The 26,437-nt window shown below is 38.4% G+C and overlaps 1 protein-coding gene across 9 annotated transcripts in view; it reads right to left on the reverse strand.

Annotated features, from left to right (window-relative positions):
* Positions 1-26,437, reverse strand: part of EYA4 (EYA transcriptional coactivator and phosphatase 4) — a 158,100-nt gene that overhangs the window by 26,609 nt on the left and 105,054 nt on the right. For 3 of the 9 annotated variants that reach the window (XM_056344605.1, XM_056344603.1, XM_056344602.1), the window contains exons 5-12: positions 20,114-20,206; positions 14,255-14,321; positions 12,195-12,337; positions 11,914-12,057; positions 10,838-10,917; positions 10,276-10,459; positions 2,849-2,985; positions 1,209-1,292 (exon numbers count right to left, since the gene is read on the reverse strand). In XM_056344605.1, coding sequence (XP_056200580.1) covers positions 1,209-1,292; positions 2,849-2,985; positions 10,276-10,459; positions 10,838-10,917; positions 11,914-12,057; positions 12,195-12,337; positions 14,255-14,321; positions 20,114-20,206 — 932 coding nt within the window. Of the gene's footprint in view, positions 1-1,208; positions 1,293-2,848; positions 2,986-10,275; positions 10,460-10,837; positions 10,918-11,913; positions 12,058-12,194; positions 12,338-14,254; positions 14,322-20,113; positions 20,207-25,571; positions 25,641-26,437 lie in introns of all 9 variants that reach the window. The other 6 variants (XM_056344607.1, XM_056344608.1, XM_056344611.1 and 3 more) reach the window with 5 other exon arrangements.

Consider the following 26,437-nt stretch of genomic DNA (forward strand, 5'->3'; position numbering starts at 1 on the left):
CACTCCAGAAATTTGGATTTTTGTCTGGGCCTGTGAGTTTTCTATTAGCTTTCTATTCTAATAAGCACAAAAGGCTGTCTCAAACCATGGAGGACTGGCCCACCCGTGGTTATAATCCACGGTCCTGGTTTTGGACATTCCTAACTCACTGGCTGGGGAGGTGGGTGTGGAAAGCATTTTGCTAATGTACTGTTTCTCACATCCTTTTCATCAGCATCTGAATCTGGCTAGGATAAAGAAGCAGGAAACGTGCTAAACAAGCCCTTCATCTGATGCAGTATGGATGTGGTTATGTTCTTTAACAGAAATACCTCTGTGCTAATTTCACTCGAATGGCACACCACTTAGAAACCCACATATGTACATACCAACATTCCCCCTTGTCCATTTCTTTCTTCTGTACATTTGCCCTAAGTTTTTGTTTTATCCAGGCCTTTAAGTCTACGCCTCGCAGCAGTCTCCTGGGCTTTCCAACCGGCCCTTCTCCCCCTGCCTAAGTAGCCATTGCCTGGGGTCCCACCACCGGCCCCGTGGGGCTCGCTGCTGACCCAGCAGGTGAGCTCCTACTCCTGCAGGCTGCCACTGCCTCTCTCACTCTTCCTCCTGCTCACTGCTCTGTGTCCTGAACTCCTTTTGGATCCCATTGAAAGGGTGAGGATGCGTGCAACTGCCTGCCTGGGAGAGGGATTCACTCCCCAGCATTACTCACCCCAGAGCCAGCCAAGGGAACCAAAGATACAACAGAAAAGCTGTGGAGTCCAAGAACATCCACAGCTGGCACTGAAACAGGGCAGTCACTTACTCATGCTGATTCATCAACTTCCCCGTAAATTCCCTCGTCCCTCCAGTTTATTTCTTATTTTTCCCTCTGCACATCCAGATACTGTCAGCTATTTCCATCTGCCCACCACATCTATTGTCTCCCTGCAATGCCTCTTCCAGTGTACCTCAGCTACCTCATCCTTGTTCCTCTATAAACTCTTCCCCCATTTGCAGCATCTGCTTCAGCTCTGCCTCATATATTGTGCTTAGGGTCTGTGTCTCAATTCTCCCCTTGGTTTCTTCACACTAACCCTCTGAAAATGGGTATTGTACTCTTCCCCTCTACCTTCTCCCAAGCCATGATGAACACAGGTGATTAACACGTACATGTGCAGGCCAGATAGCTCTAATACAGTGAATCAATGCAGAATTCACAGCTCACATACCTTGCCATACTTCTGTGCATAGGATCCTGTAAGCAGCGAATGAAAAACTATGATTGTTTCATCCAAATCCCAAACAAATACACGCTGAAAAAAGAAGTGGGGATAATATTATTACAAAAATCAACATCAAAGTCCCACCACCACCCCACCCAGGGGGGCTAAAAGTCAACTGAGTCCTAAAGTTTAACCAACCAGCCATTTAACTGAGCAGGTTTGCTCTGAAACTCAGCAAGAACAGTATATCATGCGTGATAAAAAGACAGGAGAGTAACTTTTGAACTCTTCAAACATTTCTTATTTTTCCTCTAAAAAGCTTTTCAAAAAAGCTGTAAAACACAAATTTCAGAAAAATGATGGGGGTCAAACAGAACTGTTAACTTAAGGATAAACAGTATTTTCACATCTCTGCACATCTTATGATTCAAGGTTCTTCTTTATTTCTACTGTATAGCTAAAATTATATCTTGGGTAAAAGTGCTATAGGTCACATATAACGTCATGCAGGATTTAAATAATATTGTAGGATAAACCAGATTAACTCACAAAAAAAAAAAAGAAACTCCTTATATTGATAAGGGATTCATTTTCACTGGCAAACTCTAAAGGAGACAGGAAGACTGAAATGTAAGAAGTTAAGAGTCTTTCCACTGGAAAAGTTAAATCCTTTGAAAAGCTAAAAATGTGTATGTTTCTGTATAAAAGCAATGGTATTTACATTCAGTGCCTAGCACTGCAGCCCACCCTGCCACCCCAGATGTGTGGCCAGCTGAGTCCCAGCAACAGTCTTGACTTCTACTGTACCCAGAGCTGGTCAGTGAAGGCAGAGCAGTGGGGCTGGCCAGAGCTGTTTGCTCCCAGTGCTGGTCTGGTGGCAGCAGGGGACACACTGCACTGGTGGGCAGCACGTTCCCCTGATGCCAGAGCTGAGTGTTTCACACACACACAGGCACTCTGCTTCCTCCTCCTCCTCCCCCTGTCACTGTAAGGCAGCACACTGCTAACACAGGAGAAATGTGACTATAATTACTCCGTTGCTAGGAGGTCACTTGTGTTTTAAATCGTCACCCCATGTATTAGGCGGATATATTTCTTCACTAAGGCACTGATATTGCACATACTTAAGTCCAGCCATAACTTCGCTAATGCAAGCTGCCTCATTGAAATTCACTGACATCACTTTACCAGCACAAGGACAAACCTGTGCCTAAGTATTTGAAAGGTTATGGTCTGATGATCCTGCTTATTTACACTGTGTTCTTAAATACATGTAATTAAGCTGAGCAATATATGTAAGATTTCCTATGCAAAATACTAAAAAAACCTGTGAGAATTTGGAATACAGAGGTCTCCCAGGTTTGTTGTTCTACTGTGCAAGAAACTGAAAGGCACGTAATCTTAAGAGCTAAAAACTGCAAGGCAGAATCACATTTACTTTTCTGCCTAACTTTTTCATACAGAACACTGATGTCTCATTGTACACGTTACAACAGCAACAAGTATCAGTTCTATTCAGTTAGTGAGACCGAGTCCATGATGTTTTCTAAAATGCTTTAAGCTATTTCCACAGCTGTAGTTTTCAGAAGTTACCTTCCATCAGAAGAAACCTCCACATTACCATTCATCAGTTACTGCAGGCATACCTCCAAGTCACTGTCCGGAGGGGGTGATGGATTATTCTTCCGCCCTCTACCCCGAGACTTTGACCCAGAACTCCTACATGTTCTCTCATCAAGATCTTTGATTGGCGTGGAGGGGCTCTGCACCGTGTCAAACTCCCCTGTAAAGTCAACCATTCATGGCAAAATTAGTGCTGGATTTTTAAATAATAAAGTTTGTGGGGTTTTTTTCTCTCAAAGCTAGCCATGTCTGCATGCAAACTCAGCCACAAGATGCACCTAAAAGAGTGGTATAAAATGAGTGATAACACGATTTGTCTTACATAGATGGAATCTGCACATGACACATACACTTTTGACTTTACCAAGGAAACATTATAAACCTTAACAGAGTAAGAGAAAGATTAAAATTACACACACGCATGTGCAGATATATATATACACATGAACTCATGCAAAATATTGATATATCCAAGGAAGATGTATTTTACAAGTCACACTAATGACCTCTTAAAACATGAAGCTCCTTTCAGTTAAAGTAGTTCATTTCCCATGTTTGTAGTTCAGCTAGACTTATTCCCAAGTCCTGTGTTACTTTCACCAGAACACCCTTTGGCACTCATCCACGCACCAGAACAGCCAGTCACCTTCCTGCTTCATCTCCTCCTCCCATGTCACCTGCTCTTTAGTAGAGTTCACCTCTTTTTTTTTTTTTTCCACCTTACCTCTGCCCATAAATTGGCAGAGGGAATTCATAATATTAAATGTAATATTCCAGTTACTACCAGAAAGAGGGTGAAGTCATACTTCTTGTATTCCGGCCATCTTTAAGTATCAGCTATTGTCTGCTGTCAGAGAGATGTGCTGGAAGGAGCTTTGATCTGGCACGGCACAGTTGCTCTTAACACTCATGCCTATCCCTGACTTACTCATTTAATCTACTTTGCCTCTCCTGGTAACAAAGGGCTTCAGAGGTGATCACAAACCAGTACCTATGTAAGGCAGACAGACTGAAGAAGGTATCTCCAGGAAGGATGGCATGGAACTTCCCTTTACAAATTACTTTTATGCCACAGCTCAATAAATAGAAAATATCCTTTTCTTCACAGCACAGTACCTTCAGTGCCTCTTTAAAACTGATACCAGTAAACACAGCTTGGCTAGGTTCCTGAATGCTAAATAACATAAATCCTCCTTCATCATCTATCTTATTAACGATTTGATTTTTCTCCATTAAAAAAAGAAAGTGTAAAACTTTGACCTGACATCTACTACAAAGTTTGATTCCAGGGAGTCCTTGTGCTGCATGTAGTTGTGCATTTCAGGGCCACTTTGGCAATATTTGTTAAAAGTGTTCACTACGTCACATCTGCACAATAGATTAACACTTGGTACAAACATTTCCCAAGAATCCTCTATGATGCATTTGATTTTGAGCTGGAATCTGAACATTTTTCATTTTTACTGAAGACCATCTTTAAGTGGCCAGTAGATCAAGTCATTTTTCTGCTCCATTCTGAACTTGCAAAACCATATCCAGAAAAACATCATTTTGGGTCCCCAAGTAGAAGGAAGATACTGACAAACTGGAGTTAGTCCAGGTGAGGGCCACCAAGGCAGTTAAGGGGCTGAGCGTGCAGGAAGAAAGGCAGAGTGACTCTTCACAGAGGTATGCAGAAAAAGGACAAGACCCAACAGACAGAAATTACAGCAAGGGATATTCCTGTTGGATACAAGGAAATAAACCCTTCACTATGAGAATGGTCAAGACCTGGGACTGGTGTCCAGAGAGGCTGTATGTTCTCTACCCCTGGAGATTCTCAAAACTCCACTGGACACAGCCCTAAACAACATGATCTAAGTTGGCTCATCCATGAGCAGGCTGGACAAAAGACCCACAGAGGTCCCTTCTAGCATGAATGATTTAATGTTTCTGTGATCTTCCCTGAGTTATTCATCTCATTCTCCCTCCACAACAAAGAAAAAACCAGTTTTGGTCTAGCAGAGTCTAAGAAGAAAATATAGACTGCAGTCTCAGTTAAGAGTCTGTGCATAAAGTAACACAATAGTTAAAATTCTTAATCTTTTCCATCATTTATTTATACCTTACAGTGAACCACATACAGAAGATTATTAAAATAAATACACTGGGAGATATATTTATATATCTTGACTGGAAAAATACTGTTGTATTTCTTGGAAGAATGAGATTTAAGCCCATAATGTCACATTCCTGAGTGAGAGCTCTAGACATTGTAAGGAAAGAATTCAAGATTTAAGGAAAGGGGAGAATAAGAAGAAAGTTAGTTGCTGAGTGAATTGTTTAGGACATTTACCTGGAGAAGGATGTATCTAGGTTCCACTACCTTCTCCAGGGTACACTTGTTTATTTGACTGAATGACTGATACATACCAAGTATAAAGGCATATTTTCATGGCCCAGAATCCACATCCCTGTACTCTCAAGTGGTAGGTGATGAAGGTTCCATAAAACAGGAGGAAATAAAATCTGTCTCACTTCCTGGGAAAGTACTCAAATTATTCTGCTATCACCTGGAAGAACATACTATTACTTTTTTCTCAAACTAGGTGATGACTACTTCAATGTCACAAAACCAACATGATTCTCTGCTTGGGCAGAACAAAGCTGAACTTTCAGGCAGCTGCTAACAAGAGATCTTCAAAACTGCAATTCGAGAATTTGTTCCAGATACCATTTTAGATAGGTCTGTCCTGATTTGGATAAGGATCATATGCATTCTAAAGCAGTTTCTCTTTCAGCTAAAACTCTCATTTGCCAAGAAATTATGGGACAATTAAGCATCAATAACAGTATCTAATGAATAATGTTCCCATGGTGTTTTCATTTGTCCCTACAGAATGGAGAGAGAGAGAGAGAGAGCGCGTTCTTGTTGACTAATCATTCCTATTCCCAGCATGGTGTTGATGTCAGTAAGGACACTGCAGGCAGTAGAGAGATCAATAAGGTCACATTATCTTAGTCTTTTCCCCATAAGAAGAAAAGCAAAATATACTTTGGTAAATACACAAATGTACAAAAGGATGCTTCATAACCAGAATCCTCATTCAGCAAAAGCCTACACTGGCTTCAAAAAGTTCTGAGTGTGAGAGAGTTCTGTACGAAAAAATAATTTCCCAGATTTTTCTGACAGAGTGGAAAAAATGTCCCAAACCAAAGCCCCAGCAATGAAAAGGCAAAAATTAAATAAGTTAGGATGAATGTTTACATTCTTACCACAAAAGTCTTCATATTTATAACATTTCAACATTTTACAACAAAATCAGGACTCACTTCTACAGTGATGTATTAAAACATCTGTTCTCAATGATTGTGTTTAATCTACCAAAAATAAAATATAAAGAAAAGCCCTGTTCTAAATCTTCTCTAAAAGTATCCAACAACTGAAATAAATAACTTCAGTTTTCATTTAGCATTAGCCATTACCAGTTGCCCCAGGCTTCTGCTTGGGTCAACACAGTACATGATTGCATAATAATCCATTAATCAGTACTGTAACTAATCACTGTACCTTGTAGGTTCTCGATATTTAAAGCCAACTTTATTTCATTACACTAATCTCTAAATCAGAATAAGCAGCTGTCTCTTACTTGAACGCAAGGTATGCATCTATTTTAGAACTGCAGAAGTCAGTAGTGCATGTTTTTTGGAGCAACTGTAGGCTTAATTACTTGACTTGCTTTTTACCAACAGCAGGCTAAAGGGGCAACTGCATTTTCTTACCCTCAGTTTGCTTTAGAAAAGAGGTCAATGCTGATAAAAGGAAAACTTACTAAAAATTCAGCCACATAACATAAAAGAATGTGAGAAATTCTAGCACCAAGGAGTACTGAAAACATTACCCTCATGAAGCGTTCCTACTGCAGCTCACATTAGACAGAAATTTTTATTGCAATGTTTGAAATTTTTTAGGTTTTTCCAACATTCAACACATGCCTAATAAATATACTTCATAGCCTCCTCCCACTGGAACTATGAGCAGCATCAGAGATCCAATAAAGCAAGCAGAAAACGTTAAAACCAGAACATGGAATGACCACTTTACCACAGATGTTCATACACATACTCATACACTGGTTCATGTCCAGCATGAAGCCTTCCATGCCATGGAGACCTTGCAGCAGCGCCAGTTAGAGGACAGGGAGTTACAGCACTGCCATTACAAATGGTGGGGGTCTCTCATACCCAGACATTTTTTCCCGCCTCTAGTTTGACGTAAACATTCCCTCCTCCCCTGTTAAAAGACAGTTGTACCACTTAAGCAGGAGGAAAGAGGTGTGGGCACAGCCTGCATGTAGACCTAATGCCATCTCCTGGAGAAGCTGCAAATGGTGACTTCATTGTGGGTATCAAATTCAGAGAGACCAAGCTCTGCTGCATCCCAGTAACCAAACTGGAGCTAATATCCTACAAGTGATTCACCTCACCTAACTCTGGACATGTGTAAGTGAGGTGCCTAAACATGAAGCTTTTACTCAGGCTTATTTCCTCTGCCAGAATTTTATCTGCCCTAGATTAAATGTACTCATGTACTCATCAAATGTACTCATCTCCTGAGACCACGTCTCAGGATTCACCTGAATTATTCCAATTTGAGATGAAGTCCCCTTGGAGAAACCTATTTGTCTCAGAGATACTCTGTGGTAACAAGTGCATTTTGAAAAATCTTAATATTGGACAGGCACAAAACAAGCTCAGAAGAGAAGTCCATGGGATGGTTAAGAAACTGAGCCTTACACAGATGAGGGATGGATGAACTTCTGAGCCCCTTCATACTCCCCTTATGGCTCGACTTTTGTTACATATTCTTAACAGACAGAGCAGGCAGAAGACGGCTTCAACATTATGTCTTTTCTTTCCTGACTTGTAATGTGTTATTGCTTGCTAACGAGTAGCAGAAAGAGTAAAGTCTATTTCAATTGTCATCTTATTTTCTTTACTTGGTCAATAAATAAAACTGTAACTGATATTAACTGTTTATCTGGTGAGGTTTTATCATGAAAACAAGAAATCTTGTATTTGTGGAGAGTACTAGAGGCTTTGATTAGTTATTTGAATTAATAGCTAGCAGAGATGGCAGAAGAGCGAAATGCCTTGCTGTGTTTAACTTTAGGTTTTAGTTGGAGTCTTAAGGACTGAGCAATAAAGGGCTGTTAGACTGAGCAAGTGAACATGGTGAGTGCTGAAACTCTGCAGTATGACCTACTGTATCTGAAGTGATCTCCAAGACACTGTACCTCACTGACGGGAATTTATTTTTACAGTGAGACAGAACCACACAGGCATGTCATGTATTTGCAAAGTGGGTGTTTCACTCTCAGCAAAGGGTCGCATGATCAGTGCAACACTTCACAGAAATAAGGAGCGTGTGGGCAGATCTGTAAGTTCAGATGCACAACCTACTTAACAGGAAAACCGGTTCGTATGTTTAAACAATCCATACACAAGAAAAATCCTTACTGTTTCACAGATGTGAAGCCTTCAATACTTTTTCAACCTGTTCAAGCTATTAAGATTCCTTTTCTTTGCCAATGCTATTCAATATTAAGGGAGTTTGTAATACATGATAAATTTATACAACATTTCTAGGAAACACAGATACACAAGGGAGAGACAATATGGGAAACACTGTCTGATTTTCTCAAATATGAACATGAAGGAATAACAAAGCAGCAAGGGAGAGTGCACAGGACGTGCAGTTATCAAAACATCACTTGTAAGTACTCTTCGCTCTCTTTTAAAAATACTTTACATTTGATTTGTGTCTGTTATGGATGTCCTGCAACTGTTGAAATTTCGCTTGATTTCATGTTACCTCTTAGCTTTTTCTTCCTAAACTTGCATTCTGAGACTACTGAATAACATTTTATAATTTCATCAAAAACCAAGGGAATGTGTGTCTCCCCATATCCATTCCATACCATACCATAACACAAACACACACATACATACACACACGCTTCAAAAATCAGCCTGAGGAAAACAGCTGACTAGAAGAAATTTCAAGTAATGCAATTCAAATTCCATTGCTTTTAGTAAATTTAAGCAGATTATATGAAGTGTGAAGCCTTGCTTACACTTTTCTATACAGTATTACTCTTCCTTTATTCATGGTTATAATGTGTTATGCTTCTCTACTACACTTTCAGCGAGATGGTGCAGTTGTTAGGATGAGAATTAGGAAGATTCATCCAATGAGCTGATTTTGTGCTTAAAGTGCATTTCCTCCCCCTTCACAGCCTAATCCAAAACCCAGTTTGAAAGTATTTTCAGAAGTGCTCACAGTCGGTGGGTAAGGCTGACACAACCCATGCCGCCCAAGTGAAGCCAGCGTCCCTGGCAGAGACTGCTCTAAGAGCACAGAGCCAGGCAGCTGGCAGCTGATAACCTCTCGCATGCATGCTACGCACAGCCTTAGTAGGCTACTTAGGTTATGAATATATGATAAAATACTGAGACAGATCTTTCAGAACTACCTATATATAATAGAAACAACACAGGGAAGTGAATGTGAAAAAGAACTCACTAATGTTCACCCAGTAATAACACCACATTCAGCTGACTCTGGCCATGAATTCCTAAACTAGCCCACCAAGATCTTCATAGCTCTGCACTACACTACGCATAATTTCAAATACATAACTTTAACTTTTCTTTACTTTAGTCTCATTTATATCAAATGGGGGAAAAGGAATTGGTGAGCTGTTCAGGAATGTAGAACTAGGAACACAACTGTGTGACAAAATACTGTGCAGTGGTGGATGTGCACAAGGGGGCAGAGCCGGGCAGGCAAGTCAGGTGTATGGATGTCTCCTAAGAACGTTCTTTTTGCAACTCCAACTACTTCAACGCTATTTTTTTAAAAGAGACTTGTGCCAATATCAGATTGCTCTATTTTTTATTACTTAAATCAGTGAATTAGCAAGCATGACTTGCATACATTTGAATAAAGCCCATGTACTCTTGCTAGTATGATTGGGGCATAATTAAAGGTACAACAGTATCTTGTTTTAAATTCTTTACAGCAATACTTCAGAACACGTAGGTGGATACAGGAATGTTCCACCATCAGTAACAGGGAGGTTATTGAATTTTTATTTCAAAATTTAGTAAAGGTTTATTACTGTACAGTTGTTTTCGGTATTAACCAATCTCTATCCAACTGTTGCAACTTTTTTCAGGCCTACCCCTTCCACAGAAAACCATCTCAGTCTGCAAAGACCTTTACTGAACTAACAAACAAAGTAGACAGGTTTCCTAACTAAACAAACAAACAAAAAGCTTATATGGCTGGTTTGCATGGCAAAGTTTTCTGAAAGGCATAGGCTTAAAATGTCAATATTCAAACAAAATGGACATGAAAATCTTGTATTTATACCAGTACAGAATAAAAGACAAAAATTTTTTTCACCTGAATGTAGATCTGTACCTGGTTGACTAGTCAGGCCAGGGAGAGAGTCCTGTAACTGGTAGGTTGATGATGATGATGAAGTGCCATCAGCTGTGTTGTTTGAGGTCATATATGCACCATATGTTGATGCTGAGTAATACTGTGCATATTGATTTTGGCCAAAAGCTGTGTATGATGGATAATCCTAAAACAGCAAATGCAGCAGAGTACTTAATTGAGTAATGAGTGATTTTTCCAAAAAGTATTTCTAAGTGTGCAATCATATGACTTCTGCAAGAGTTTTGGGGGTTTAGTGTAGATTTTTTTTTTTTAATTTAAGGATATTTAACATTTTTTAATGTAAGGATATTTACCAAAAGGCTACAGGGAGGTTGCTGAAGTATTTAAGTGCCAAAAGATGCAACTAGGCTTCCACTGGGATTTTGATTGCTTTCCACAGAAAACAGCATTGAACCACAGTGAGTCTAATTCATTGTAATAGATCTAAATTAAAGCAACGTGCTATCATTGGAGTTATAGAAATCCTTTTGTAATTGACAAATACAAATGTTAATATTCATACCTGTTGTGAACTACTGAAGTTTGTAGAATTTGAAACAGAATTGTTTGCATAAATAGTGGATGATGGTGTAAAACTAGAACCTAAAATAAAAAAATACAATTAACTGTGAGAAGTCGCTTGTGAATCAAAATAAAATTCTAAATACAATATTCTATGTTAAGATGTAGACAAATCAGAAGAGCAAACAACTTTTATTTTCTGTTTAAACAATAAAATACTGCAATGAAATTTTAAAAGAAATGAAATGGTACTTCCATGCATACAGACATACATTCCTTTTCACACCATGCAAGGAAGGTATTGGCAGTAAGTCATTACACTGGCTGAGAAAGCATTTTTCAATTTATTGCATTGTCTCACCTCTACTCAAATATTGTTTTTCTCTTTTGCCTTAATTTCTAAGTTCTAATACTTTAGCATACATTCACTTATGAAACAAAAAGCTTTTCAAAGAATATTTTAATGATCCACTTGTTTTTAATCGACCTGTAATGAGGCATGTCCTTGTTTTCAACAAGTCAGATGATTAATATTGTAATTTGTAATATTTCAAAGATTAATTGTTTTAGAAGAAGCTTAAACCTTATCCAAATAAAACAGGTTGTCAATGATCAAATAGTAATAAGTGAATTAATAATTGAATAACAAATGAAAGAATAAATATGAATTAAGGAGAAATTCTAACAAATTATGTCAATCAAAAAAGAAACCAGTATCAAATGAGGCCATACTCAGAACACGGAAACAATGAAAAGTGACTTCTGCATGCTAATAAATACAACAAATGCTTCCAGTCCTGCCATGTGATTTCACCCCATAAAAACATGAAGGTGCAAACAGGGACTGCATTGCATGGTGAGATCTAAATTAACAGATGACCAAAATGAATACATATATGCATATTAGTACTGGGAAAAAATACTTAGCTTTACATTTTAGAGGCAAAGGTAGCTGACAACAACAAGCATACTTGCGGGAGTTCACAAAAATGAAGGGAAAATATATCATAAATATGAGGGAAGAGGGCCATCAGCAGCCACGGGATGGGATGAGCCCTGATGATGGTGGCTACTCACCTGGCATCTGGTAAGAGTAGGGTGTTTGGCCTGGCTGTGGGGTGGAAAACCCTGGGCTGTAACTGAGGCACCCGCTCTGCAGTGGTGATTGGGTCTGTGAGAGCCCACTTTCCGTCTTGATGCCTGGCAACATTACACCCAAATCTGTATAAGAAATCAATTTTCAACTGATTCTTTAAAATATTTTCTTACAGGTGGGAGAATAAAGTAGAAAGAAAAAAACATTCACATCGGCATCGCTCTTACTGCTATGTAAAGTGAAGTAATAAGAGATCAAATACCGTAAGTGGGTAAGCTGTACGGCTGTCCTGTCTGGGAGTACGCTGTATAGACCGCTGGTTGCTGCATTCCTGAATACTGGGTTTGTCCGGCATAGGCAGACATTGTTTGAGCTGCTGGTGTAGAAAGAATGTGTGGATAGGGCCTAAATATCAGGAAAAATAGCATTACTGTGGCAACAAATACTTTGTATGTTGATTCAAGCAATAAAGTAAAGAAAAAGGTTTAAAGATGTCCAAAGGCAGTTCATTATTCTGCCAACTGTTTCTCTTCTGGGATTTATTCCATTCCCCACTGAAATAAGATGAAAACCACTCCAGCTCACATTCCCCATGGCAGGGTGAATACTTTGTGCTGCCCCACCACTACAATTTAATTCACAAGCTACTGTGTCCAGCTCTAGATGGACTCTGCCACCACTATACAGTTTTATATGGATATGACCCCCTTCAGCCAAGATTAGCACCCTTGAATTAGAAAAGCTCCCAAGCTTTTTTAATCCAGGGGAGGGAAACTTGGACTAGAAGAATAAAGGAAATACAGAGGTGGACGTTAAAGCTACTACATTATGTCCTCTCTGCATGGTTCTGCTTCAACAGACATATAGCCTTCTGGCTTCAACGGGAGATAGATCATGCCTATTGAGACTGGCATGGATAATATTGACAGCAATACTTTGGCAACCAGATGGTCTTTAAATGTTTGGAAAATATGGACTTGGGAAATAGAATGGAAATAAAAATGGGGTTTTATTTATGAATACTGGGGTTTTATAGAAAGATTGAATAAAATCAAGTTTAAAATTTTTGCCCTCCAGAGTTGCAAAAACATACAGAGAAACATTTGTCTTGGATTGTTTTGTAAGTCAAATAAGACTTTATGGACCAAGAGTTGAATAAACACACTCTGCAGAATTACGCTAGCTGAAACCTGGCCATTAAAAGCCATGACTAAATTTCAGATTATAATTTTTATTTTTTTTTTCTTTCTAATTAGTTCAGTACAGTTGGCAGCAGTTACTATCAGAAAAAGGATTACTCATTAATTTAGATGCCAATAAACTGTAACAGTAGATTAAAAATTCTATTAAACCTTGTTACATATTTGGCCAAAAGTATCTGATATAGTCTGCCAAAACCTGTATTAAGTGGAGTGAGGACTGTTCTTATTTCAGGCACCTACTTTCTGTATCAATACATATTGGCTACTATGATATGAATGCAATTTTGTTAAATTATAAAAAGTCTAATCAGCTACAGTTTCAATATTTTCTCTGCATCACAGTCACACAGGCAGCTGAATCCAATACATGGAAATAAATAGATGGCATGCTGGAATCACGCATCCTTGTGCACAACACTGATTGTAGACAAGCAAACTAACAGACTGTCAACTTCAAGAGTTTCATGTAACATCCTCAGTGCTTTTTCCTACAGTTCCCACCCTTGATTCATGTGATTGCTCAAAAGTCTGTTTTCCTCCAAAAAAAGGTGGAAGAAATTTTCTATTCCTAACAACGCCTATTGGCTTCAGAAATAAAACAAATGAGATTAAAAGCTTATCCAATTTATTTGATTTTTAAATCTTATGATATCAGAGAAGGAGAAGGAAAGGGTGGTTCATGACTGTGGAATGTCTGGAAGTGTGGCAATGCTGGCACTGGGAGGGTCTGTGACAGGGATAGCACTCAGTACGCATCTTGCACATGCAATTGTGATTTCTAAATATAAACTGTTTACTTCAAAATACGTATGTATACATTGACAGCACTGTTAAGATGCTGATGTCTGAGAACATAACAGTCCAATATTTTCCTTTTGTTGCGTGCAGATATTCAAGGGTATTTCTTATGCAGTAATACTGCACAGAGCAGAATCTTACTCCGCAGCCATGTGAGGAAAAAAAAAGTTGGAGAGGAAGCTATGATGGAGGCAGTACTGAGGCTTAAGTATTTTTTTTTCTGTTTCTTCTGCTGATGAACTCTTGTTTGCAACAAACCACAGAACTGCCTACAGCCAATGTCAATTCCCTATAAAATACTAGAAGAGGTGCAGACACTAACTTGGAGGGATATATTTGTGGAGAGTACTGGTGTGCTGATCTTGGGCTGTAGCCACTACTTGTTATTACTGCAAAACAGAAAACAAAAGTACAGCAGTTAGAAACATCATGAGACCAATACAGCCAAACAGTCTGAATACTAATATGCAGCAACACTAGCAGAGAAGCTTATTGAAATGAACAACTTTTCAACAGACATCACCTGAACTGCAACATCTTAATACAAAAATTAAAATTTTCCCATATCATTCATCGTTGTACAGAACTCTTTAGTTCATATGGGTGTGTCATGCTTTTTCAGCTTGACTGACATGTTTCCGAGTATATTGCAGAGGCATAAATCTCATACACCACCTGTGATCCACACACCATAGATCTTTCAAATTTGCAAGTTGTATAAAAATCGGTAGTTAAAAGAATCTTATGATTTAACATATGGTATCGCATGGGATTGAAATAATATACACATACTTTTAAAGTCTCACATTAACAAATTTAATTTTAATACTGACAGGAAAAATATGGTTTATATGGGTGTGGTTATTTTTATTCAGAATACATGATAGAAGATAACAGATGGACTACTAGAAAATGAATACTATTTCTTATCAACAGGCTGATTAGAACATATTCACTAACAGTATTTTTATTTCAAAAGTAAGCATAAATATTCCTGTCCAGTAGCCATCAAAATTGTGTATGTCTATACTATTCACAGCTGCATTCTTCCAAGAAAGCTAACAGAACAATAGCCATCTCCCATTAAAATTTCATTCAGAAGTGGTTCTCAAGCTGGATTAATTCCAAGTGTTTGGAAGTTTCTCTTTCTTTTAGCCATCTGTCTTGACTAAGACAGATGTATTCCAAATATATGTACTCTAAAGTGTTGAACCAATCCCTTCAGAGCAAATACATACTGGGCAAACATACAGGGTGTCTTTATTAGCCATCTGCTGTTCATTCACTTTTCAAAAGATTAAAGTAGTACACAACGAAGCACTGGAATTTCTTTAGTCTAATCAATCATAGTTGTACTTCAAAGTGTACCCTTTTCCTGAGTTGTTCATAATGGTTGTAGAAATGAACTTTCAGAATTATATAAGTGACAAATAGGTTTAGGTTCCTAACTATTTTATAAAACATGATATACTTCTACATCCAGGCCTAATTAACGTCTTTGCGATCTATTGCTTTGAACATATGCAGAACTTTTTATTTTGAAAGCTAGTTTAAATGCATTTAGAACATGTAGGACTTAAAAGGAAAATACAGTAGAATAAAAACAATTAGCTTCTTTTTTAAATGTGTAGTTGAGTATGGCTTGTAAAAAGAGAAGAACTGTATAATAATTTTTGGATCATATGCCACCAGATTTCATAAACAAGTTGCTGATTGAAAAGATATTGAGGGCTTGCCTGTGATGCAAATCTGCTGAATTTAATTTTGTGTGGGTATTCTTTTTTCCTGAGAATGCCTTTCTGTGGTTTAAACTTAATCCACAGACTGATCCACTATGTGTGCATACAGCTATTCCCAGAGTTAAGATGAACCTATAGCTGTATATATCAACATAATCAGCCCATAGAACTCTAAAGGATGCTCTTAGTTATTTAAGGCTGGAAGGGTAATTTATCTTCCCTGTTGGATCCCTATGACCTTTCTAAAGACAAGCAACAGCTAACAAGAGTGACCTTGGTGATTCTCAGGGAGAGGAACTTTCATGATCCATTATCAGCATATCGGATCTTTTTTGCCCATACTGCTCACTTTTTGTCTGATCATTTGCTGGATGACAGTTCACTTGATTAATCAGTTTGGGTAAAGCACATTTACCATTCCACCACACCTGAAGTAAACTACAAAAAATTAATTATTGTTCATTTAAACCACTTGAGCTATCAAAAGCTAGATTTTTTCAGCAAAAAAATGTCCTGCCTACTCTTTTATTCTTTCTGCATATACCTTATTTTATAAATTCAGACAAGAAAATAAAATACTACCAGTTACAGGGAAGAGAGAGAAAGAGGCAAGTGCCCCCAGAGTGAATTGTGTACTTTTCAAATTAAAAAGTCTGTTCCTTTCACTCTCTCCGGTAGCTTGTCTCATCAATTTGTGCGCTACATTTTAGACAGTGAGATGTTTGAGAAACAGGGTGTAAGATAACTGAGTATGACTAAGAATAGGACTCATGTCATATCAGTTACGACTGAGCAGAGCCTGTGGACCACACCTGTATCTCATAGATCAGATTGGTAATTCTAAGGGTTATCAAACTTAACAGAACTTTCACTGCTGGATAGCCTCCTAACCCTGCTTCTGAGGACTGCTGGCAATGGAAGAGATGATGGAGGCAGGTTGTTATGGTTTTTATAACTGCACCACTTTATATAGCTATTTATATGAATGGGGCTAAACACTATTTTACATTACTTATATTAACAACAAAATAAAATCTGTTTCTCCTCTGAAAAACTAAAATATTTCTACATCTTCACTAGGTGAATTTACCAGAGGAACCCTCTTCAGGGCAGGTATAAGACCTTTGATTTCTCAGGTCTCACTGTGGCACGAAGGGCATATTCCACTCCCCACTAACACTGACTCACAGAGAAGACAAGAAGCTGGCAGCCAGCTCTTACCAGTCACCCTGTTAGCTCAACTGGCCAAGGTGGCTGCAGAAAATTTAAATAACCATAAACTGTTCTGATAGTATGTGTTGAGTTCTGTATATTAACACAGGCTAGGATTTTTATTTTTTCATTATGCATCCAGAAAATTCTGTGCAAAGAGGGTACGTTAAAAGGATCTCATTTAAATAACAAATCACAATGTCTACACACAAGGGGACTAAACGTAGCTTACACAGCGGTGGCATTTCCTAACTTTGCCTTAATAGCCTTCAGAAATTGTTTTCTATATCCTTTTTGAGTGTAATAAATACTAAGTAAAAAGGATGACGAGAACTTCACATGCCTCTCCGCTCCATTAAAATGATAAACAGTTCTCAAGTTAATCCAGTATTGTAAGCAATATAAACATAAGTATGCATGCACTCGCAGTACAGCAGCTGCAGCAAATTCAGAGTATGAAAAGGCTCAGTTCAAGGCTGTCCAGATCTCCACATCCTGAGAATACCCACCCCAATGGGGGTCTACTGCAGGACCATAAAGCTTCAAATCAAGTGTACTGATATTAATTACCAACTGTCATTCTTCGAAGAAAAAGGAGGAGGAAGAGTGGTGCATGACATGACTCTCCACCTGGCTAACCCTTTCCAAGAGGCAGAGTTTCTCCCAGGGGACACTCTGCAGGACAGGAACCAGAGCAAGACGTGAGCTGCAACATCCGAGCAGAGGCCTGCCAAAAGGCCTCTGTGGTGACTGTAGCTCTAAATTTGAGATATCTATGTGCTTTATTTGTCAACTTTTCAATCAAAAACTGGAGTTCCTCACAGCTACCTGTGAAGCCTAATCTGTCTTTCCTGCTCGGCACCTCGCACAGTCTGTTTGACCATCACTTTCTGTGTTACAGCTGGTCCTTAGGGACAGAGCTGGCTACTTTACTTTGCTTTGAGCCTTCTGCTCAGCTCCAGGACATGCCACAGGTTTTGACTGCCCTTGGAGCATGGAAATCAATTTTAATGGGTAGAATATTTGAAGGAGAGGATTTCTGCATGGCAGACTCTCACATGGCTCTCAGCACCAGGAGTTGTATTTTCACCCACGTCTCATTTCATAAAATATTTGATAACATCCCTAAATCCTTCCCTACTCAACAAAGAATGCTTGAATCCATCTGACCTGTGTTTGTTTAAGACAGGGTAGGTGACATCCCTTCTAGTGGCCTATATGCCTAGGCATCCTCACAAAACGAGCTCACAGGTGATCTGAAAGCTGCAGGGAAGTACTAGCATCATCACTTTGTCATAGTTGGGAATAACACACATATGTAACTGATCATTAGGAAAAACCAAACTGCTCACTGTTGAGCTTTGTTACGCATTGTTTTCAATTGCAGATGGTTTGTCTGAAATCACATCTTTCTACTAGTCAGTATTTATTGTCTTTGGCAACCCATTAAAATTCTGAAATAACCAGTTAGGTTAAAAAGTCAGAGGAATACTTCTTCCACAAACCTGAGCCAACCAAACAGTCCAATTCGCAAGTACCAGTAAAAATCAAGTGTGAAAGTAATGGATTTACTCCCTATAAAAGGATCAGTGCGTTATCAAGGCAGCTCCGTGCCTCTCATGAAGACTGCACATCACCCACACAGGCAGACTATTGATATCCCACTGTGAATGACCACACTCATTTAATGCTTGAGTCTGTGGCCTAAACTGAGAATCAGGTTCATATTTCTTTTGAGTATGCAGGTGGCTAACAGACAAAAATGATTGTGTAAGGCTCAAATTCCTGCCTTTTTTTGGAGGCACCAATTGTTTCCAAATCTCCAAAGTGTAGAGATCTCAACACTTCTTTTGAAGTCAGTGGAAGCTAACGGGTGAGTGGCACCTGGGGAAATCGAGCTGTTACTTCACTGTCTAAACCTGGACTGGAGGCTGCAATTTTTGGCGCTCCTGCATGAAAATGTTGCCTTAGCCATGTTTTACACATGGAATTCAAATCAGTCCTAAATACATGGCAGAAGCTGATAAAACTTCACCAACAATGACAAAATCATATATAGGGTTGGACATTTTATAAACTGTAATCATTACTAATAAAATTTTAGGATAGAGTAACAACAGAGTGAAAAAGAAAAGCTAATTTTTATCCAAGAATATTAATTCTTTTATGGAACTTGTTAGACTTTAACTTGATGGGGCTCCTTTCAGCATAATCATAATGAGGACAATGTTTTCATTTTTTCTAATCAGAAATACTATACACTTGCTCTACATCTCACAAAAGACCTTTTCTTGAGGCACTAGATTTGTTACAGATACCTTTCTGAATAACCAACTTTAGAGTATATCTGCATTTACTGATGCCTAAAAAACAGTTCCAGAAACATACACTCAATTTTTAAAACATTTTCATTACACAAAAACATTATGATTTCCAAAATATTTCAAATAGGGCTTGACAACCTAAGTCTACTAAAGTAATAGTAGTATCAGTGTGGAGTGGTGACTCTGGGCATCAGTGATGTTTCAGTCAGGCCATCACTGAAATAGTGTTTTCAGACACAAGATGTAATCTCCCTCCTCTCCTTGTTAATATTTTTATTATTAGCAGTATCCATTTTAATGAATAGAAGGCAGATTATCTGTACTTTTCCACAGTTTTCCACAGGAATCTACTTAAAAATTTCTGTTTGTCTGAATTTCTTAGAAGGTAACAGAAACTTACAATTATGTGAAGTAAATTATAGACTTTATTTTCATGTAAAGAAAGTAGCTTATGGCAATCAGGTCAGTGTTTAATCTAACACACTGCTCATTGGAATAAAAAGATTAGCACTGAAATAAAATCCTTAAGATTTTAGATTTTACAAATTAAAATGGCTGTAAACAAATACAATCTATTTCTTCCTTCCTAAGATTGTACAAGACTAACACTGAGAAAAATCTACAACACAATAATAACATTCTTACTATAAAATTTTTGCATACAGTAATTATCTTAGGCATCACTAAAGCTTCTTTAAGATCATAGCTCATGAAAATTGCAAGTTTTCAATTAAAAAATGAAAAAGCTATTACTATTATTATTTATTATTATTGCTATGTATTTAAATGTTACTTTATTTTAGTTTTTTACAGATTGCTACCATGCAGTGAAATGTTCATTAGTGAAGGTTATTAAATGCCATATTAATGTGCCTCTAACAATACGTGATCTTATTATGGCTTTACCTGACCCAGTAAAAGTGTCAAGCGATCCATCTCCAGTTGTTGTTGTTGTTTCACTGCTGTTCATGGGTTCTGTTTTGACTGCAAGAAGAGACACTACATAGAAGAATAAGTAGACATGAGAATTTACTTCTAAATTTACACTGGAGTCCTCATGCCAGTCTCACTAGCTGTAGTCCAGCTACAACAAGCATGCGGTGCAACAGCTTCGACCTTCACTCTACCACCGTATTGAGACAATCTACACTTGCTGTTTGGAATGTTCATGCATCTACATAGCTTTTTATCTGTGCATTTGTCTATCTATTTGTTTTAGCAACTGGAATATCTTCTGGGGAGATTTCAACCTAAATCTAATGGATTCTAACAATTCCCTAAGAGTAGCAGAGAGGAAGGAAACATTAGCTGTCAAGGGATGTAGCATGTAACAAAAATAGTTTTGCCTGACAAGTGAAACAATAATAATATGGTTTCATGCTCATATAGAAGCAAATTACTTTCACAGTGCCAGCATTCTGCCTTTCCCCTTCCCCTTTTACAGAGTCTGCGGGGGGGGGGGGGGGGGGGGTTGAGCTAGGTCACCAGCAAGCAATTTTCCATAAATGAAGAGAGATGTTTAAAAGAAAAAGCAAAAGCAAAAGAACTAGAGTAGGACACAAATGACAGCCATGACAAGTCAGCTTCTAGCTCAGGTTACCAAACACTTGGGTTCACTCCGAACTCAATTTATTTCTTATGGATCATCATGCATCTTGCCATCCAAGCTATAACTGAAAGCACAACAGAGGCAGTCTAGATTTTATAGTTCAGTATGTTGCCTGAACAGACTGTCTGGCACAGACTTTTGTAATGCAGTTTGGGAACTGCCCTTCTAACTGTTGTAGTAAGAAACAGCAGTACAGAATACACTGCAGCTTTTATTAGATGTTTGACTGGAAAATGTGAAAACCCTCATCATATTATCACAATTGTTTTGCGAAGGTCAGTTAGGGGTGTGTGAACATTTATCATATGTATCAGCAACTTTCTTATAGATACCACAGGACTGGTGGCTGCCCAGGGGCACAGAGCAAAGTGGTAATGAAGACCTGCATAGGCCACTGCCAGGGTCATACACCAGGTATTGAAATTCCAAGGACACAGCCTGAGATTTGAGAAGAAGTCTTTGCTGTGACAGCTGGGCTGACAGAGCCCCTCCAGCAGGTCTAACATATGGCAAGGAAAGGCGCTTTCTGCCATCTATTTACCTGATGCCTTCAAGGACACCAGGTAAACTGACCAAAGCTCTTGTCTGTCAACATGGCTGCATCCATGTTTGACATCAATGGCAATAATGGGGGGGTGTGTGTGGTATGTGTGTGGTGGGGTGTGTGTGTGTGTGTGTGTGTGTGTAGGGAATTTTATATTATGAGCTAGCAATGTATTTACAAACCATGGCTCAGATTCAAGTCACCTAACTGAGGCATATAAAATGTGCATACTAATCTTCCTTTTTGTTCAGTTGAGAAAGCAAGCTACTTCCAGAGGGCGATTCAGTCCAAGCACAGCTTGAGCTGCCCTCACGTTCACCATGCCTCTTACAGTCTGTAGCAGAAAAGCTAGTGGATGAGCTGAAGAAAGGATTTGGTTTTTCTCATGGGGAAAAATGTCCATAACACCTACAGAACCACGAACCATTCTTCTATTCCTCTCTGTGTCTGGGAGCTCGAGGAGCTCACCAGGAACTGCACAGCCACCAGTACAGCTGCCTGTGACTGGCCTTGCCTGAGTTGCCTCTCCTACAGTATCACACCTGATTTCTAGTCATGCTGCTTAACGGCTCTTCAGTGAGTCATATGAGAGGCTGCAGATGTCTACAAGTGCACAAGGGACCTATGCTGAATTTGAGGGATGTCTGTTTAGATCAAGTAGGGAAAATCTAAAAAATCAGAATGCATTTGTCTCTGACAGGGAGAGTGCCCTTTGGTGTTGCCAGTGCACTGGTGCTAATCAAAGCAAATAGCACCTTCTTACACAAGTTACTACAGTTATATCTTTCTATTTACCGTGAAAGATTAAAAAATATTTGAATGTGTGTCTTTTAAGCATAAACTTCCTTTCGTTATTGCTTCTCTTCAGTATAATTGCCACACCCATATATCGTCCCTGCAAGCATCAGGATATTAATTCAATATGAAATCATCTGGGAAGAATTTTAGTAGCATTTTTTCAAGCTGTTGTGCCCTCCTTGCCATTTTCCTGGCTGTTATCTTCTCATTAAAAAAAAAAAAAAAAAAAAAAAAAAAGAAGCTGTGACAAAAATTACACAAAATGTACAGTGATTCATAAGAATAATCAATCATTCCCATTTCTCTATTTAGATGAGACAGGTGTGATTTTATTTCCATCAGATCAATAAAATATTAATCAAGAAAAAGCTTAAGGGTCATTCCTCACAGAATGATTGCCTCCACTGAAACTCAGGCTTCTCAGTCATGTTGAACATGTATTGTTACCCGAAGCATGAACAGTAACTAAATTTGTTTTCTGATTACTATATACAGGTATCTGCACATACATCCATAGGAGTATGAAAAATCATACTACTAAGTTTGAAAGATCTGTATTTTCACCTCTGAAGAACTTTGGTCATATTTTACTTTATAAGATGCATGTCTCTCTTCTCTGCAAAGTGTACACATTTACCTACATGAAAAAAACTACTTTTAGTACCTTTACCTCCTTGTATTCAAGACGGTATTCCACTATTGCCTATACTGAGCTACAAATCTATGCTCAGTATTGCATCCAGAAAGACAATACAGTATGTGTCTAACTTTTTATTTAACACAAACTTCAGTAATGAATTGAAAAGTTTACTTTAGAGTTGTGTCTAGTTCTGGTTAATGCCAGCTGCAGTGCACTTCCATCGGCACCAACAGTCACCATCTTTTTCTCTCCCTGTCAAGCAGAAAAGGATCTAAACCAAAAGAAACTCTCTCATGTACTTAACTTGAGAAGAAACATCATATTGGCACTGTGTTTTGTTGAAAAATGCATGTAGAAAGTAATTTTGTACGTGCTTGATTTTAAACAGTTCTACTTTGTTACATTCAGATTTTATCACAGTAAGGAATTCCTCAAGGTCTTTCCTCAGTGTAGCTAGAGAATTGGACTATTACCTTTCTTTCTTTGTGTTGCATGTCATTAAACCAACAGGGGGAAAAGCACAAAGCTAACTAAGAAGAAAAAAAAAAAAAGATTTCTAACATCAGATCAAAAAACTCAGGAACATTTAAAGCTGAAATCAAAATAAAAGCTGATTCCAATTAAAAACACAGAATCAGCCCTATGTTTCCCACATGCAAGATAAACTGTGGGTCTGATACTACTATGGCAACTGCTCTAGACATAATGCAAAGACTAAGAGTCTGAATCAGCATTTTGGATGAATACTTTAAAGATGATGCATTTAATATCTATTTTTTAAAGCATGGATTAGTGTTGGGTGTTTTTTGACATATTGAAAGAGTCAAAATAAAATTAAAAGCAATCTCAAGCTGGAAACACATTTGATGGTTGCTAACAGTGAAGGCTGCACATGCTAACAGAGTAGAGCTACCACGATTGTCAGGGGCTGGAACACATGAAGTACAAGGACAGATGGAAGAAGCTGGTCTTGTGCTGTCCTAGAAAGGGGAGAGCTAACTGCTGCCTGCAGGTATCTAATGGGAAGCTGCAAAGATGACAAAGAAAAATGGCACACTTCTCAAAAGGTACCCGGTGAAATGGCAGGAGGCAATAGACACAAGCTGCAGCAAGGAAAAAATCCAATCAGATGTAAGAGGAAAATTCTCTGCCATGACAGTAGTCAGGCCCTGGGACAGGTGCTCAGAGAGGCTGTGGCACCTCCACCTTGGAGATACTCAACACTCAGCTAGACGCTGCCTTCAGCAACACGATCTAATAACAAAGTTGGACCTGCTCTGAGCAGGGCTTGGCCCAGCTGACCTTCAGTGATCCCTTCCAAACTTAATTATTCTCAGACAAACTCAGAATGCAGCTCACAACAGGCCACAGCTTCTACAATGTAAGTTCTTCACTTGATGAAAGGACTTAGCAGGCCACCATGAGTACTGCTCTGCCAACCTCTTTTTTTCCTAAAGAACCGCTCTATGTTAATGACTGAAAATGAACGTGGTGTTTTAGGGGCAAGAGATGTCACTATTATGCATGAACCAGACAAACAAGCGCAATAGCTGTTAGAGCAAGCAAGTCTGACTGAAAAGCTCACTAAACCACACAGCTTGTCATAGAAACAATTTTCCTTTCTTTTAGCAAGCCTTAACGGTCTTCCTAGGAATATACTCAACAAGAAGCACAGATCTAAACTTCTGCATATGGAGAATCAGATTTAATGCAAGTAATGCAAGGACTTTCACAATACATTTCCTCACTACAGATAATTAGTACTTAAATTATTGACTTCCACATTTATCTGAACATGCTGAGTAGTTAACTGAGGTGACAGACTAAGTTAGCTCAGTCCTTCCTTAAATTCTTGTAACTGAGCAGGAGCATTCACATGGAATCAGTTATTCTAGTGCAAGCAATCTTTTGTGCTCAAGTCTGAACTTTTTTTTTTTTTTTTTTTTTTTTTTTTTTGTAAATTCTCTCTGGATATGTGACTGACAAATGGCAAGCTAATTCTGAGCACTTTTTATAAAAGGAAAGTTTTTGAGATCTGCCTATCTTTAGTCCAAACCTGCACCTGTCCAAAGCTTAAGCACCTGTGTAATGGCTTGTAGAGTCATAGTGATGCATGTTTACACCTATCATTAACCCCATATGTACTGCAACAGTGTCACATACTTGATTATTATTAATCATTACAACTTATAACAATTAATACCACATGACAGGGAACTCATTAATGAAAACAACAGCTTGCAAAATTTGGCCAAATGTTTGTGAAGTGGCAAGTTCCATGTAGTAGCACACTAGACTTCAATGAATAATGAAAGTAGTAGTAGGAGTAGTAACAATAGTGACAACCTTGATTTGTGCTCAGGTAATCATGCAATGTTGTTCCTAAAAATAAAAGAAAAAGAAATGCACATTCTGTGGAAAATCCATTGGTCTGGCTTCTAGCAATGCTGATTACTGGCAGTTCCCAATGATGTTGATCACCATGTCTCTCAGAGCATGTAGACAGTTAAGCTAATTTTAAGTGGGTTAAGTTCTCCTTGCTCATCAAATGACTTTCAAAGTATGGCAAAGTAACTGTTTATTGTAGCTTCCTACCAGTTTTCTGGCTGTGGGAAAGGCCTCTGAGAAGGGGTGGAAAAACAGGGGTGGGAAAAAAACCCATGAAAATGTTCAAACCACATAACAAACGAGCAGAGCAAACCAAGAGAGATGTCACACAGCAGTCACGGAAACACACCACCACACACATGCACTGTACCAGGGTCTCTCATACTTGTTGCAGAAGAGGGAGTACTGCAACTCAGCAACCAGTCTGCAGTATTTAACACAGTCATGTTGTCTCCTGAGAACAGGAATAGTATAATGGTTCATTCTCCCAATGTCTGTTCAGTGTATGTGAATAGTCTTCTAGACAAGTAAGTGTTTTTGCACTCTGAGCCAAGTTTTTTAACTGCATTGTATTGTTTTTATGAGTATTATTTTAACTGTTTTATTTATGCAAGTATAATATAGAAGCATTGAGTTATTTGTGTTCTTTAATGGTATGCTTGAAGTTTTTCCCTTCTCTTTATGCCAGAATAAGGACTGTATTCAAAAAATATAAATAGGTTGAACCTTAACGATTCAGCCCTTCTCTGCAGAGCTGTTACCCTCACAGGCACATACAATTTTAATTGACATTGACAGATTTTTTTTTTCTAAATAGGGATAAGTGAACAAAATGCTTTACATTGTGGCCAGAAAGAAAAATTAACAACATTTTATTGTGGTGCCAACTGTTAAAAAAAGACAGCAATGTATAAAATCCAAAAAAGAGGGCTGAAACTCTAGCTTGACTTCTGTCTATGGTGTCACTCTCATGGACACTAATGGGAACAGGACTGCCATCTCAGAACATGGTATTCCACATCCCACTGCTCCAACTCAGCTATAGTAGAATCTACTATCTGAAAGCACTGGAACATCTGTGTTGTAGCTGCATGGCAGTGCTGTCCCTACAGTAATAGATAACAGCAGTAATAACCAGTTACTTTTGAAGAAAATCTAAAAATCTCTTTATGACAAACTATCATTACCTGCCAAGAAATGGAATTACCATGTTTGTCGTGTAAAAAAAAAAAAAAGTCTAATTTTGATGCA

This window comes from Falco biarmicus, chromosome 6, assembly GCF_023638135.1.
Source record: "Falco biarmicus isolate bFalBia1 chromosome 6, bFalBia1.pri, whole genome shotgun sequence".
Taxonomy (NCBI): Eukaryota; Metazoa; Chordata; class Aves; order Falconiformes; family Falconidae; genus Falco; species Falco biarmicus.